We start from the raw sequence: 15,163 nt of genomic DNA on the forward strand, positions 1-15,163 counted from the left end.
CCTTTCTGAAATGTAAAACTCACAGTCCTAGCAGCTACAGGTTAATATCCTCTCTAACCACTAATGGAAAAGAGAATAATTAGTTATCAGTGCTTTTTTCTAAATGCAGATCAAAATATTTATTGAACACTTTTGCTGCATCATTAAAGAAAATCATATCCTTATAAGCGAATAGCAGATTTATACTATTTCAAGATTGTCTTTTGTTCTTGATGTGTTTAAGGAGTAGCTTTTATTCTTTAATAATTTACAGAGTAAGTTTTTATTGTCCTTAAGCCTCTTGACTGTTTGTTGGTGCCTTTTGTTCACCATTTTGTGTGCATTTCCTTGCCAATAGCTTGTATTCATTATTATTGCATCTCAAGGTTTTCTTGGTTTTACTCCCTACTTCTCTGTAAACAGACTGCTGTCAAAGTAGTTGTCTTCATAGCTGTAGGACTGTAGGGCTTAGCTACCCAGTAAGGCATTCTTAACTTAAACTCATTATTCACATTTTTGTGGTTTTTTTTCTTTCCACTTTAGAGTGAGGTTGGATCCAAGTTTTGCCATTTCTTATATTAGAAGATGGAGACTATCCTTAGTATTCTTTAACCAGTGGCTTTGGTGTTGCCCCTCATTTACACTTTTTTAGACTTGGATATTATTTAATGTTTTTTTATAACTGGAACAATAGAGTGAGGTTGGATCCAAGTTTTGCCATTTCTTATATTAGAAGATGGAGACTATCCTTAGTATTCTTTAACCAGTGGCTTTGGTGTTGCCCCTCATTTACACTTTTTTAGACTTGGATATTATTTAATGTTTTTTTATAACTGGAACAAATTAAGCACATAGGATAATATGCAACTGCAGAATGCATCAGCACTCACAAGTCACTCCATATGGCAAAGTTTTCTTTCTGTCCCTGTCTTTCTCGTTCTGAAAAATTTATGTCTTCTTGCATTGAGTAAAATGTACATCACCGTTAGCAACTAGCTCTGACAGTTGATAAGTTCTGTTTTATTGAGCAATAAGTTAATGTCATATCAGCTGCTAGAACTAACAGTTTTCACTCAGGCACACTGAACTATGGTGTAATCCCTTAGGCTAGGCTCTCTGTCAGGTCACTTGCTGCTTAAATGAAGATGTGATTTTACCATAGCAACCAGTTAGACTATTATACAGAATTCTTCTGTTATCCAACCTCATCACAGCTAAGTGTAACTGGTGTAGGCTGTAAGAGAGGTGGGCAGTTTACACTGTATGTCAAATATTGTACAAAGAACTGCATATAAATCGTATGAATATTGCTAAGCACAGACTAATTAAGACACCACAATTACAGAGAAATGAAATTCATTCAGCTGATAAAGAGCATCGCTGATGAGGGATCCATTTTACTAAAGCAGTTTAAAATAAGCATAGTCCCGTACAATGTCAAGAATGACAGAATTCATTCAAATTTAGGAAAACTGTGTCTTTTTCAGAATAATTTTTCTCTCTGAAACCAATGCAAATCAAAGACCCAACTCTTCTAGATTTCTGACTGCTGGATGGGTTTTGTTTCCTTGTTTGAGAAAGCACTGGGGGCTTGCAGAGTTCAGTAGTATGAAGCCTCATCACAAAAAATACAGACAGACAAATATTTTCCCAGGTTCAGTGAAGTAATTTAGTAAACTCTCCTGTAAATTGTAAAGCTCCAGAAGAGACACTGATTAAAGTGGTATCTGGCAGTTTTTCCAATGAAATTGTATCAGGTTACTAGTCAAAGCAAGATACCTACACATATGTACATGATCAAGATATATATAACATTTTCACCAGTTCTGAAATGTTAGCCTCAGTTTTGAAATTCAATCTGTGATCACTCTGTTTTGCCTTCACTGACAAACATCCTAGAAATACCGAGTTTTTTTCTGACGATACTTCAATCAAATAGAAATGCATTTCTTGCTCTTTTCAAGACTTACAGAAATTCTTATTCCAAAGTTTTGGAGGCTGTAGGAAATATAGTAGCTTGTCTCCTTGGTGGACATAAAAGAGTTATTTGTCTCAGCTGAACATAACCACACAAATTACAGGAATGCATACAGGCCTGGGTTCTGACCAGAGCCCAACTATGTAAATCCAGGGTTGCTTCAAACTTTTACAAAGCCTGCTGGGGATTTACACAGCTGTAGGAAGAAAGAATTTATTCTAGTTCATATAGAGAAGGCATGTGCAATTATACAAACACTTTTTTGGGCACAAGTAGACTTCTATGGTTACATGCTACTGTTATTACCAAGACCAAGACACATTTTTAAGCATTTTCTATATCCTTAGAAACAGCACTGAGTGCTTTGTGCAGATATCTTTAGATTTAGTGAAGAGAAGATTTTAGGCAGGATCTTTGTTCATGATGAAGGAAGAAAAAATTTTTTAACAGCAAAATGCTGGCTCTTGTGCTTAAGATGTATGCATTGAAGGGAAATGGCAGGGGGGAACAAACGTCATATTCAAGATCTGAAGATGAGTGCATGTGAACGCTTTGCCTCTAAACCTTTGAGCCAAACTACAAGGTGTTCGCTCTGGGCTCAGGGCTGAGTGGTTTCCTCTGTTTCGTACACGTGAGGCACAGGAAAGACACAAGACCTGACACCACACTCCTCCTGTTTGCTTCTCGCTTCTTCTCTGCTTACTATTTCACAGAAACAGCCAAATTCTCTTAAAGATTGTGGGGAAGTCTCTCAAAACAGCACAAGCTGAGCCTTATGCATGCAGAGATATGTAGTAGTGCTGCTGGATGAAAGGGTGGATATTTGAAAGGAAATGTACAAAAAGATGTGGGGGAGAAACGAGTCCTGACCACACACTCTGTTCGGGTGCCTAAGGGATCCATGGTCTCCCAGGGCACTGCAACAAGAACCACCTCTCTTCCCACACACACAGGAATTGGGAACTGAGGAGCCCTAATCTCTCCTTTCCTTCCTTGTGCAAGCTGTTCCCTGCAACACTGACAGCACCACTGAGCTGTTCTAACAAATCTCTGCGCTGTTTTGCACAGCTCTGTGACACATGAAGCACAGCCACCTCCATGCATAGCAGCATTCCCAGCATCTCCAGCCAGCTCTGGGACTCAAAGCTGGTGTTTGGCAGAAAATACTTTCTGTTGGAGTTTCTGACATTACAGATTTCTTAAGGCTTGCAGCACTCCCATGTTCTTGAACAGTATGAGATACTGCTGGGCAACCTTAGTGCTGCATTCACTGAGGCTTTTGTCAGTGCAGAGAGCTAACCCCAGGTGTTAGATACTCTGAAGGACAAAGGTCGGTTCTACACCATCCACAAAGTAAAATTTATGTATATGTAATATTTTCTTGCAGCATCATGCTGGCCTTTTTTGCATATGACAGCTACTTGTCTCATACTGGGGTATCAAGGAGTGGGGACTGTGTTCTCCTCAGGGTGTTTGGGTATAATCACTTGGCTGCTGCAGAAGTAGGAGTAGGAGTTCAAAGTCTTGCTGTGCACCAGCTGCTGGAGATCACTTCTATGCTGGAGATTGATGCCACACACCTGAGCCATACTGAGGGATCATGCGACATATCACACAGCTCATCCATGGGCTAGGCATGGCTATGCTCTTAACATTTTTAACTGCTCCGGTTGCATCTATAAGAGTATATCTGCCATGCATTTTCTTTAGTTGAACCATTTTGTTTTCTGACTGTATGCATTTTCCCTTGTCTTTGTGTGGGTTAATCTTAGAGTATGGACAATGATTGCTTTGGAGAAAGCTGTAGGAGTCTAATTCACTGCTGTCTGCTATGTCTCAGGTTGCTTTCAAGTGAATGGGAAAAGGAGAGTCTCACTCATTGCTATTATTTGTTAATTTTTCCTGTTCAGATGCAGATGGATAACTGGACATCTAATACCCATGTTCAGAAGACATGAATTCCAGAAAATTACTCTCAGAAACACGGAGAACATTTCCTGCTACTAAAGTACACTGCCAGCAGCCATCGCGGATTCTCATTGTGGATGTCACATCACCTTCCTGGACCAACACTTGTTCTGTACTCTCTGAAGCTCTGGAAAACACACTCTGTTTGGCGTGCAGTTTGACGGGCCCCTGCCGTGTTCCCCTGCTGAGCCTCTACGTGGTGCAGAACCAGCAGGAGTGTCTGCTTCCCTTTACGGTATGTGTGAAATTATGTCTCTTGGGATCTAACAAACATGAATGCAATACATTGTTGCAGTTCAGTGAAGAAAGTTATGATTTACTACATATGTATATCTAAAAATTAATCATTCTCAAAGAGCATCGTTTCATAGACTTCATGGAAGAGGTGAATTTTATGAAAGAATGATGTTTAAAAGGAAGTGTGTCGTACTTTTCAGCTGTGAAGTCGCTCATGTGCGTAGATTAGGTTTTGTGCTGTTCCCTTCTAAAACATCTGTTGTACCTCTCCCTTTCATATGCTACTTTCTGCACTATCTGTACTGCTTCTCTACCAAAATTATCAAACACAGCTCTACAGCTGTAATAATTTGGATGGTGAAATGGTCTGTATACCTGTTGATTACACAACTATTACCACTTTGGGAGAGATTCCAGACATTTAAGGGGAAAGGATCAGAATTCAAAATATTTTTGCCAAATTTGAGAAATATCCTGAAATCATAGAATCATAGAATCGTTTAGGTTGGAAAAGACCCTTAAGATCATCGAGTCCAACCGTAAACCTAACACTGCCAAGTCCACCACTAAACCACGTCCCTAAGCACCACACCTACATGTCTTTTAAATATATAGATCTAAGTCAGTAAGAACAAGTATTTCACTCATCTAGGGATATGCAGCAGCATAAATATAGATGGAGAATGACTAGCAGCTCTACAATAAAAGTTTGGGATTACGAAGTATCATAAAGTTCACATGAATCTATGAAGTCATATGATTATAAACAGTCATACTGAGCACTCTTATTTACACTACATTAGTGTAAACACATGGTATTAACCCTTCCACTTTATTCAGCAATGGTGAAAACATTCTGAAATATTTTGTCAAGTTTTCACCTCAGGAAAGGTAGAGGCCAACTGGGAAAAAAAAAAAGAGAGGTCAACAGTAATTTAGCAAATGTGATCTGCAAGAAGACTGTGGCTAATGGTGGTGTTTATTTTGTGGAATAGGTTATAGATAATGTGACAAGGATAACTAAGGGGATACCAAAGAAACATTTTCTGGAGATGTTGTGAAATCACTCTGATTAGGGGCTTTAAGAACAGACACTTGTCTTGCTTCCTAGGATGAATATACATGTAATTCATCCTGGCATGTCACTGTAGGATGGACTAGGTAATCTGTTTCACAGCTGGTGCCAGGCCTGTTTTCTGTGATTTTGCATTATGTCCAAGTTAATTTGTAAGTGTTTGGGGCCAAATACCTGCTTTTGTATTTGCTAGGTATGTCCTGACATTGATCCAACATGTGCTGGCTGACAGCAATCTCAGATCTCATTTGGTAATCGTGGGTCACCAGAGCACAACTGTACTTTGACACAATCCCTCTACTTGCCCCATCATATGAATCTTCTGCTCATGATAGGCTGTCTTTTTTATTTAAACAACAATTCCTTATGCTGATAATCACGGTTTTTAAAGACAGAGGAACCCTTAGATCATTGTTTGTCTTCCTTCATATTACAGGCTATTATATTTCACTAAAGTACCCATATATCATTACAGCACTTCCTCCAGAAAGACATCTAGTTTTGATGTGAAGATATTACAAGATGGAGAATCAAGTACTTCTGTTGATAATTTCTTCCAGTGGTTAATCATTGTCATTGTGAAACTTGCACCTGGTTTCTAATTTGCATTTATTGGCTTTAGCTTCCAGGGATCTGTTAATGCATTTTCTTTTTTGGCTAGATTGAAGAACCTGCTTGTATTTTATACTTTCTTCCTCTAAATATAAGCAGGTCCCTTCTCAATCTTCTAGCTGGTAAATGAAAGAGAACAAAGTGTAAGTCTAACTGCAAGGCATTTTTACAGGCCCTTAATAACTTCCAAGCCCTTCTATGTATTCACTCCTCTGGTTTTTTGGATGCTACATTCCAATACTGGACTCAGCAATGCTGTACAGAGAGCTAAAAAATACCCCCTCCTCCTGTTTGCATGACTGGTAATCACATCAACTCTTTCGCTATAATATTGTGTTTCTCTGGGACTTGTCCAAGACAGCAAATACTCAAAGACTTGAGCTAGAGCTCAGTCTAGTGTGAGCCCCCACTCCCCTTCTCCCCAGCTTTGTTTGGATGTTCTGTCTAGTGAGCCATCGCTTTATTTTAGACATCTGCTGTGGTGCTGAAGACTGTTTTTCAGAACTGTCTTTCTCTATTAGGAACAGTAAAGTATAGCAAGATGACTATCTTCTTCAATGGACCTAATTTCACTAATAATGATACCTGGTCCTCTGCAGCTTCTGGAATCAGGAGCAGTTTTATATTTCTATCTGATAAACATCTGTTCCGTTTCAGCCTTCTTCAGAAATACTAGGGCTCCATTGCTTTTTCTGTACTCCTGAATTTGCCCCTTTGTCTCAACAGGGTGTGCTGTTTATCACATTGACTTTCTGATCTAGCTAGAGAAAAACTTGATACTTCTCAGTGAGGAACCAAGATAGAGCTATATTAAAGGTTGCTTATTAGACAAATCATATAAAGCCAGGAAAGCCCCGGAGCTGAAAATAGAGATTGGGAGAGTACATGGGGAAGTGTCATATACGGTTACCCTTTTCTTAGTCTTTCCTGGGCACTTGTTTATGGTCTCTGTTCCTACTGGTCTCCCCTCTATTGGCCTAACTCTAACAAGTCCAAAGAGCTTCCCTGGAAAGGGCAGGGGGATGCCAAAGAAAAGGAAGGAAGACAGTAAATAACCGTGGAGGACAACAGATGGTGACAAGAGGGGAAGTGAGCATTAAAGCATCAAAAAATTTTAATATGGGACTGAGTAAGGACTCTGAGCAGAGCACCTCCAGCTGATGGGCTCTGTTCCTACTAGTTTTCCCTTGGGCTGGGCAGCCATCCCCCACAAGTCCCAGACCCTCCCTTGACAAAAAGGGCTGAAAAAGAAACGAGAGAAATACGTTAACTACAGGGACTAGTGAACTAAGAAAGTGAAGTGGGTGAGGATACATGTGGAAGGAGCCAGGCGGGGCAGTGAGCACTGTGCCTACCCCAGCTCGTGGCCAGCTTTGATCTCTCATTTTGGTAGCTTTTCTCTGGAAGCAACGTAGTGTTGCAGATTAAAATGTTTTGCTGGACACACAGTATGAAGCTATGAATTCTTGGAACTATGTAATGAAGGGACAGGGTCACATCTGAAGAGATATGTCAAGGCCTATGGCACTGGGCTGGGTGTCAGCGCGCAGAAGAGGGGTGCAGTCAGAAATAGTTAAACAACACAATTTGTGCTTAGAAGTTTAACTTATGCCCCAAAGCACATTCCAGAGTTGAAACTGCAGCTTGCGTAGACTCACCTAAGTTAACATTTAAAGTAGCTGTGCATATACAAGAGAAAATTCAACTCTGCTAGTGCCGGTTCCAAAGGACAGGTGCTTAACCAGACTTAAGGCTGCCCTGCAGCCTATGCTGAGCCCTGTTCTGCCACAGTTAGGAGCAATACTTGGCCTGAGACAGCTGGTTTAGGTCTGTGTGGGCTGCAGCGGCCTCCTGGGATTGCAGGGCAGGCATCTGAACTGCAGGGAATTTTGCTGTAGCACTTTGAAAAGGCTCCTGGCTGCATCTGCTTGGTGCATTTATCAAAGATTGCTAACCTCACAGCAGAACCGACATAATGGGCCAGACACTTCTTGCACTGTAGAGTACAGTGGGGGATTAAGAGCAGCCCTGCTGAGAAGGACTTGGGGGTACTGGTGGGTGAAAAGCTGAAGATGAGCCAGCAACGTGCGCTCCCAGACCAGAAGGCCAATCGTATCCTGGGCTGCATCAAAAGAAGCGTGGCCAGCAGATCGAGGGAGGGGATTCTGCCCCTCTACTCTGCTCTGGTGAGACCCCACCCGGAGTACTGTGTCCAGCTCTGGAGCCCTCAGCATAAGAAAGACACGGTCCTGTTGGAGTGGGTCCAGAAGAGGGCCACGAAAATGATCAGGGGGATGGAACACCTCTGCTATGAAGAAAGGCTGAGAGAGTTGGGGTTGTTCAGCCTGGAGAGGAGAAGGCTCCGGGGAGACCTTATTGCAGCCTATCAGTACTTAAAGAGGGCTTATAAAAAAGATGGCGGCAAACTTTTTAGCAGGGTCTGTGGCGACAGGACAAGGGGGAATGGCCTTAAACTAAAGGGGGGTAGATTTAGACTAGATAGAAGGAAGACATTTTTTACCCTGAGGGTGGTGAAACACTGGAACAGGTTGCCCAGAGAGGTGGTGGAGGCCCCATCCCTGGAAACATTCCAGGTCAGGTTGGACGGGGCTCTGAGCAACCTGATCTAGTTGAAGATGTCCCTGCCCACGGCAGGGGGGTTGGACTAGATGACCTTTAGACGTCCCTTCCAACCCAAACTATTCTATGATTCTATAAAACAGTGTGGTGTCTTTCCTTAAGACTGCTCTCTCCACCATTCTGAGGTGAGGTTTGAGACGTCCCAGCTTTCTTCCTCACCTTATTTGCAGAACCATCAGAGCTGTTTGTGAACACATGCCTGAGCCCCCCAGTTCATAACTTAGTCACACCGAAAGACCATGCTGTAAACCATGGCTGCTCAGGAGCGGTTCAGTGAGTCAGAGCTCCAAGCATCTGAAGCAAACGAGTCATATGTTCATCTGTTGCCTGTTCTGTGAGGAAGGTGACCTCTGGCAGCAGTGTCTTATATTGCTTCAAACAGATTTGGTAGAGTTCACTAACAATCTCTCCTATGGCCAGAATTTGCCAGTTTACCTGCTGGGTATGTCTCAACTCCTTTGAGTTCTTGTTGAAGCTCAGGTGAGCTGACATCGGCGTGAATGCTAGCTGAGATGCTCCACACACCTTTGGATCCTGGGTGCTCCCTAGCATTGTCATGTCTATGCTAAAGAAAGGTCATGGCTGGGTAATAGATAGCAGGTAGCCTCAACTAATATTGCGTGGAGAAAGAGTATGAGAGGGGTCTACCATGATCCTGGCCAGCCTGGTTCATGTTCAGACTGCCTTCTGTGGATTTAGGTGACCACTATAAAGTGATACCAAGTTCAAGGAAGTGCTGAGCAACATATGTGATATAAGGGTTTAGCAGCCCTGGACAGCAGGTAAACTAAATCACCGTAGCAGACAGTGAGAATATGGCCCAATATCCTCCAATACATGAGACTGACACAAAGCATCATAGTGGAGCACAATGAGTTAATAATCTGTGCATTTATAATGTTCATCTTGCCACAATGAGTCAGACCAGCTGCCCTCGGGGCAGCCATTGTACGGTGGTAGCTGTTGCCTGAAGGAATAAAACATTTTTACAAATGACAGCTACAGAATAATTTTTCCTTTCTAACACTTGCTCTGGTAGCTCATCTTTGAAGCAGGAGAGTCTACAGACCTTCCATCAGCGTTTGCTTCTTTGATAAGCATTACTGTGGTGAATGTCCTAAAAGAGCAGTATAACAGCGTAAGAAATGCTCTCCTGAGTCAGACCAACACTCCATCAGCCCAGTATCAAAAGGAAAAGCGATTTTGGGGGAGTGCCCCAACCCAATCACTTTCTGCAGTTCATTCTCCTCACACTCCTGTAGTTCCACAGCTGTTGTGTTAAGAATGATAGAGGATACGTTTGAGGCTATTCCTCTTGGTATCTGCTTCTAGACCTGTTACCCATGAATTTGTGGAACCCCTTTTTGAACCTGTTGCCACAGTCTGACTCCAAACCCTCCTGAACGCAGGTTCCAGAGGTCCACAGCTCGATGAGTAAAGGAGCACGGATATGGCAGGGGTGACTATGGCCTGGGGATATCACACCACCTCAGTACTCCTATTTATGTCTCAAGTTCTGCCTCTGTCTTATACAGGGGAGAGGGGGCATGCCGAACTACTACATTTTGGCTAGCAGCAGGCAACAGGTAGACAGCTGAAAACTTGAGAAGTGATCGTGTGTGTTGTTACTAGCATAACAATCAGCTGGTTTTGATTCATATCACTGTTCACTGCTTTATGACTTAGCTCCTGCCCCCAGTCTTATCTCAGTGCTGTGAATTCAAAAGCCTCCTTCCACATTATGGAAAAATATTTCATATTATCAGTTTGACATTTCCCATCTTTTAATTTCATTGAATACTGTTTTGCAGCAAGTGAAGGAAAACTTTGCACGAATTCAAGCCTGCATTTCGGAGCTCCGTTCGCTACCCAGAGAAGGCTGTTTCCCACAGGGGGGAAATGGAGTGGTACAAGCTGTGCAGGATGGATTGCAACAGTTCAAACAATACAGCAGACACGCAGCAGCAGGAGGCTCAGCAAATAGCTCTGTTGAGGTAAGAAAATGTTGGGAAGGTAGTGGGAGCCATCCACCAGACTTGCCACTTGTTAGCACATTAAGATGATAGTCTGTGTGGTATCTAAGGTCCATGGGAGGGAGAGAGTAATTAAGAAAATAAGCCCTCCAAAAAAAAATCCATGTGGCAATCTCTGAATGCTTATGGAAACTAGACAGATTCAGGTTTGAGTTGCTTATGGAAACTGACTTTACGGTATAGCAAAATTAATTTAATTTCCAGGCATTTAATATTGGATGTTTTTTCAGCTTTATTTTGATTACTTTCACGGAAGAACTGTGTCAAAGGCAAAGACATTCACAGTACTTATGGACATGATTTTCCTTTCAGCCTACAGTTACATTCTGCAGTTATAAGTGTCTGGAACTTTCACTGATAAATAGGATGTTTGTACAAAGATCCTCATTGTGCCTGAGAGCATGTCTACAATTCATTGAAAGTGAACTCATACAGACAAAAGAAATGCATTTCATCTTGAGAGTAGTTGGTATAGTTGCAAAGGACAGGGAAAGCCTACAGAATGGTCATTGTCTTGGCACAGTCCCCTTCAAATCAGTTTTCAGAGTAAAAAGAAAATATGGTCAGTATTTGGAATAACAAGAGGGTTTGTTTATAATTAGCATTTTTCTTTTCTCAGTGGCAGCTTGGGAGTTCCACAGGGCTCCTACTCTGCAAATTGTAATAGGGGTCCCTTACAATACATTGTTGGCAATGGCTGCGTGAAATAACTGAAAGGTCTAAAAAAGACCATTGTAAGCTCTGTACAACAGACAGCCCCTGAAACTCAGGAAGCATCATGTCTGTTCTTGGCATGCATCCCTACATTGGGTGAATGGAAAAACGGTAATCTCTGACACCTTTATGGCAGACACAGAAAGAATGGGGCGATCCAATTACTTTGCCCATGCCCCAGACAATCTGGGGAGAACTGTGCCTGCTTGTAATCCTGATGCACTAGTAGTTTATCCCCATTCCTTGCACTTTACAAGGCCCTGAATAAGGTGCAGCTGCTAATGCATTAAGAGCACTCTTTCTCTCACTTCCCACTTCATGAATCATGCTTTATAAATGTTTCTCTCTCATATTCCACCTACACTCACATAGTTCAGGAAACTTCATAAAAGACAGCCTAAAAGCAAATTCTACAGCTAAATAACCATTCCTGCATCATGAAAGGTATTTCTGTTCATCCCAGCTCTGGGCTATGTGTTACTCTGTATCCCATGCCACAGCAGTTCCCAAACTTCCTTCTGAGGAGGAATGCCCTGGGAAGGGGGAGTATAGTGGTTTGAAACACCATATGCAAACATTTCCTTTCTGCTCAGGCTTTGTGAAGTTTTGGGACTGGCTATTGATGATTTGCCTGGATAAAGTAGAAAGAACAGGAACTTTAGCTAAGTAAGTCTTGTTGGACAGGTTACTGACATGAGTTGGTATGGTAGGACAGCCTGGTGTTTGTCTGGGATTTCAGTACACGTACATGCTGGTGTCTTGTTTCCTATGATTCTCAGTGGGAATGAACATGCACACAGCAGGTCTGTCCAGTGCTTCCTGAGCCAATTGCATAGGTGTGTTGTCACTGTTTAGCTTGAGCAGTGGCTCTGATATGACCCTATGTACAGTGAACATGCCAGAAAATTTTAGGTATTCAGCAATCTAGCTGTCCCAGAGATCCAATATCCAGAAATCCTGCATGAGTATATCAAGTCCTCAAATCCCTCTGGGCAGATTCCAGTAGAAAAGGGGACATATCTAGGGAAAATTACATGTACAGCAGTCCTAGGACAGGATCTAATAGATTTTGGTGTACGCTAGTGGCTGTATTCACAGCGGGGTGTGTATAGTTGCATAAGTGGGAGGGAAGCTGCTAACAACACATGAGAACGTATGTGCAAATGTAGAAGGGTTCACAGGAAGAAGTATTTTTTTTTAAAGTAGTATCAAATGATGTGAAAGGACAGGCAGTTATCAAGAGTGGAAGGACTCAGAAGCGGTATTTTCTTCTGGACATGAGGAAACATCAGCTCCAAACTATCTTTCATTTCACGCAGGCTCAGGGTCCACCTGGTTTTGGAGCTTTGTCAGTCCTAAAAAGGAATCCAGACTCCCATGAGTGAAATTTCCCTAGTCCTTCTACTTTATTTAGATCCTTAAACCCTTCCAGAGTCATGCTGTGATTAGGCAGACTCTCCCAGCTGTAATTCTCACTTCTGGTGTCTATCCAGGAAGCCTTTCTGCTGATTTACTGCTTCTCTGTTTTCTTAGGGCCTTGAGGTATTTTTCCTGACCATTTCAAATGTGATTTGTGCTTTAACATCAAAGCTGGGGGCTGGAACAAATGGAGTACACTTTTGAGACAAGACCTTTTTTGACACACAACAAAATCCAGTATGTCTTCTAGTATAGTTGAAGGAATGAGATAGCCACATTCAAAATTAAGTTATCCATGAATATAGGGAGTTTATACACCACTAAGTGATCCTTGTTCCTCTAGATTATGCAAATATATTATACTTTTCATTGCAAGGGGATGTAAAACACCTGCTGCAGTGATAGGCTGTGGCATTATATACTTATTTGAAAGTGTTGACCACCATTTTTACAATCTACTTTCATTTTCTCATAGGAACAGTGTACATAGATGCAACACTAATTCTCTTCTGACAATTTACCAACTTGTATTTGCTCTTGTATACTTGGATCAGCCTGGAAAATTGGGTGTCCTCCACTCTTCTGGAATTAATCTGACCACATACCACTTTGTTGATAATTTTGATAGGTAACCAAATGTTTTTCTTCCTGGTACCAGAAAATAGCGAGTTCACATGGTTTGTTACACTGTCCTTGGCCCTGCAAAGGTCCTGGATATGTGTACTCAGTCCCATCTAAAGAAGACCCTAGAGGAGAGTCTTTATAAAAATGCTCAGGGCAGTCAGATGTAGAGCTGGCTGTCATGCCTAGCTGGAACAGCAGTCTGACCAACATTTGTATGATTAATTTCAGTATACCCAAACCAGAGAATGATGTAGTAGATTTTTGTATTAAAAAACAACAACAACAAACAAAACAACAGCAAAACTACAACACCCAAACAGCAGGCAAACAAAAACCCACTCTCAAACATGCATGGATTCTAACCTGAAAGATTTCTTAGGGAAGACAAGAACTCTATAACCCAGGAGATGTGGCCATTCTTCAGAAAATTCATGCAGCAAACTGTACTTAAATTGCTGCATAGAGGATCTCTGCCAGAAAATATCTCATACAGTATTAGACAACCCTTGCAGAGGGTCAGTTGAACAGGTAGGAGGGGCTCCTTCAGAAGCCTCTCACTGACAGCTGAACATACAATCCCCTTCCCTTCACCACATTCAAAATAACGTCCACACTGGAGACTTTGAATTTTCCCGGTTTCCATACAGCAGCAGATACCACAGACATCAGTCACACTTGCCAGCTCTAGTTTTCCCTCTGAGTTGCTCCATGCTAACTATATTTCATTCCCTGTTTCTGCTGCCTTACTTCCCTTTGAGCTGTTTGTGACAGGCATCAAATGTTTCTTCCAAGAATGCACGCCTTATAAAGCAAAGGGAAAGAAAAATTAAATTAAGAATAGCTTTTTTGTGGCTTCATTAGTGGATACAATTTATAGTGATCCTATTTCCTTTGAAAGATAGCCAAAATAAAACTAGAGAGAGAATTCAAAGAACATAGAGATCTGAAGTATTATAGTACACTTGATTTTAGCACAGGTACTGGAGAGGGTACTGGGGGCTTCCAAAAGGCAACACATCATATTTGCCTGTCTTGAGGAAACTTTAGCTCAAACTTTAGTTCTGTGGAGAATTTCAAGGACAAAGGACTTCTCTCCAAGCTAGCAGTCCTTCCCTTTCTGCATGCTGCATAAATGTAACCTGTGGATGAAATTCAGTCTTCTGCAAATCCTAACAAAAGGTGTTTCACAGACCTAAATGGGATCTAAGGGGTGGCCTTTATCTTTCACATAAGGGTGAATAAGCACCATCAGATCACTAGGGAGCCAGGAAGTGAGCAGAAGAGCACCTACAATTCTCAGATCTTCGTTGAAAAATAAAAGCTGGTGATCAGAAAAAGGCAGAAGGGTATTCCACCCTTACAAAAGGCCACATTTCTAAAAAAGGCAGCTTTCTGCTTCAGATACTTTGGTGACTGAAATTTTGTTTTCATCACAAGCTTTTTTTTTTTATGCAGAGTAAGTTGGATTTTTATGTCTGTTTCCTCTTCTCGGAAGGCATTTGAATGTTTTTGCTCAGATACAGTGTCTTTTGAAGAAGGAAGAAAAAAAAACCTTCTTGGAAGTGAAGTCTGGATAACTTAAGCCAGTTAAAGTAGGCATTTATCCTATTAAATTCAACTGTATCAGGTAGACCAGGTGTGGTGACCAAGTACTTAACATCTCCCACAAGCATTTTGTATTTAGTCCACTGTGAAGAGAAGTAGCAATTCTTTTTCTGTGATACTTTAAAGCATTAGTGAAACACTGGCACAGGTTGCCCAGAGAGGTGGTAGATGCCCCATCCCTGGAAACATTCCAGGTCAGGTTGGACGGGGCTCTGAGCAACCTGATCTAGTTGAAGATGTCCCTGCCCACGGCAGGGGGGTTGGACTAGATGACCTTTA

The 15,163-nt window shown here is 41.8% G+C and overlaps 1 protein-coding gene across 1 annotated transcript in view; it reads left to right on the forward strand.

Moving 5' to 3' along the window:
• Positions 1 to 3,911: 3,911 nt before the first annotated feature.
• Positions 3,912 to 15,163, forward strand: part of M1AP (meiosis 1 associated protein) — a 27,342-nt gene continuing 16,090 nt past the window's right edge. The window contains exons 1-2 of the mRNA XM_009283152.1: positions 3,912 to 4,160; positions 10,301 to 10,483. Of these exons, the coding sequence (XP_009281427.1) occupies positions 3,912 to 4,160; positions 10,301 to 10,483 (432 nt within the window). The remainder of the gene's footprint in view (positions 4,161 to 10,300; positions 10,484 to 15,163) is intronic.

The sequence above is a fragment of the Aptenodytes forsteri genome, unplaced genomic scaffold (genome assembly GCF_000699145.1).
Source record: "Aptenodytes forsteri isolate BGI_AS27 unplaced genomic scaffold, ASM69914v1 Scaffold678, whole genome shotgun sequence".
Taxonomy (NCBI): Eukaryota; Metazoa; Chordata; class Aves; order Sphenisciformes; family Spheniscidae; genus Aptenodytes; species Aptenodytes forsteri.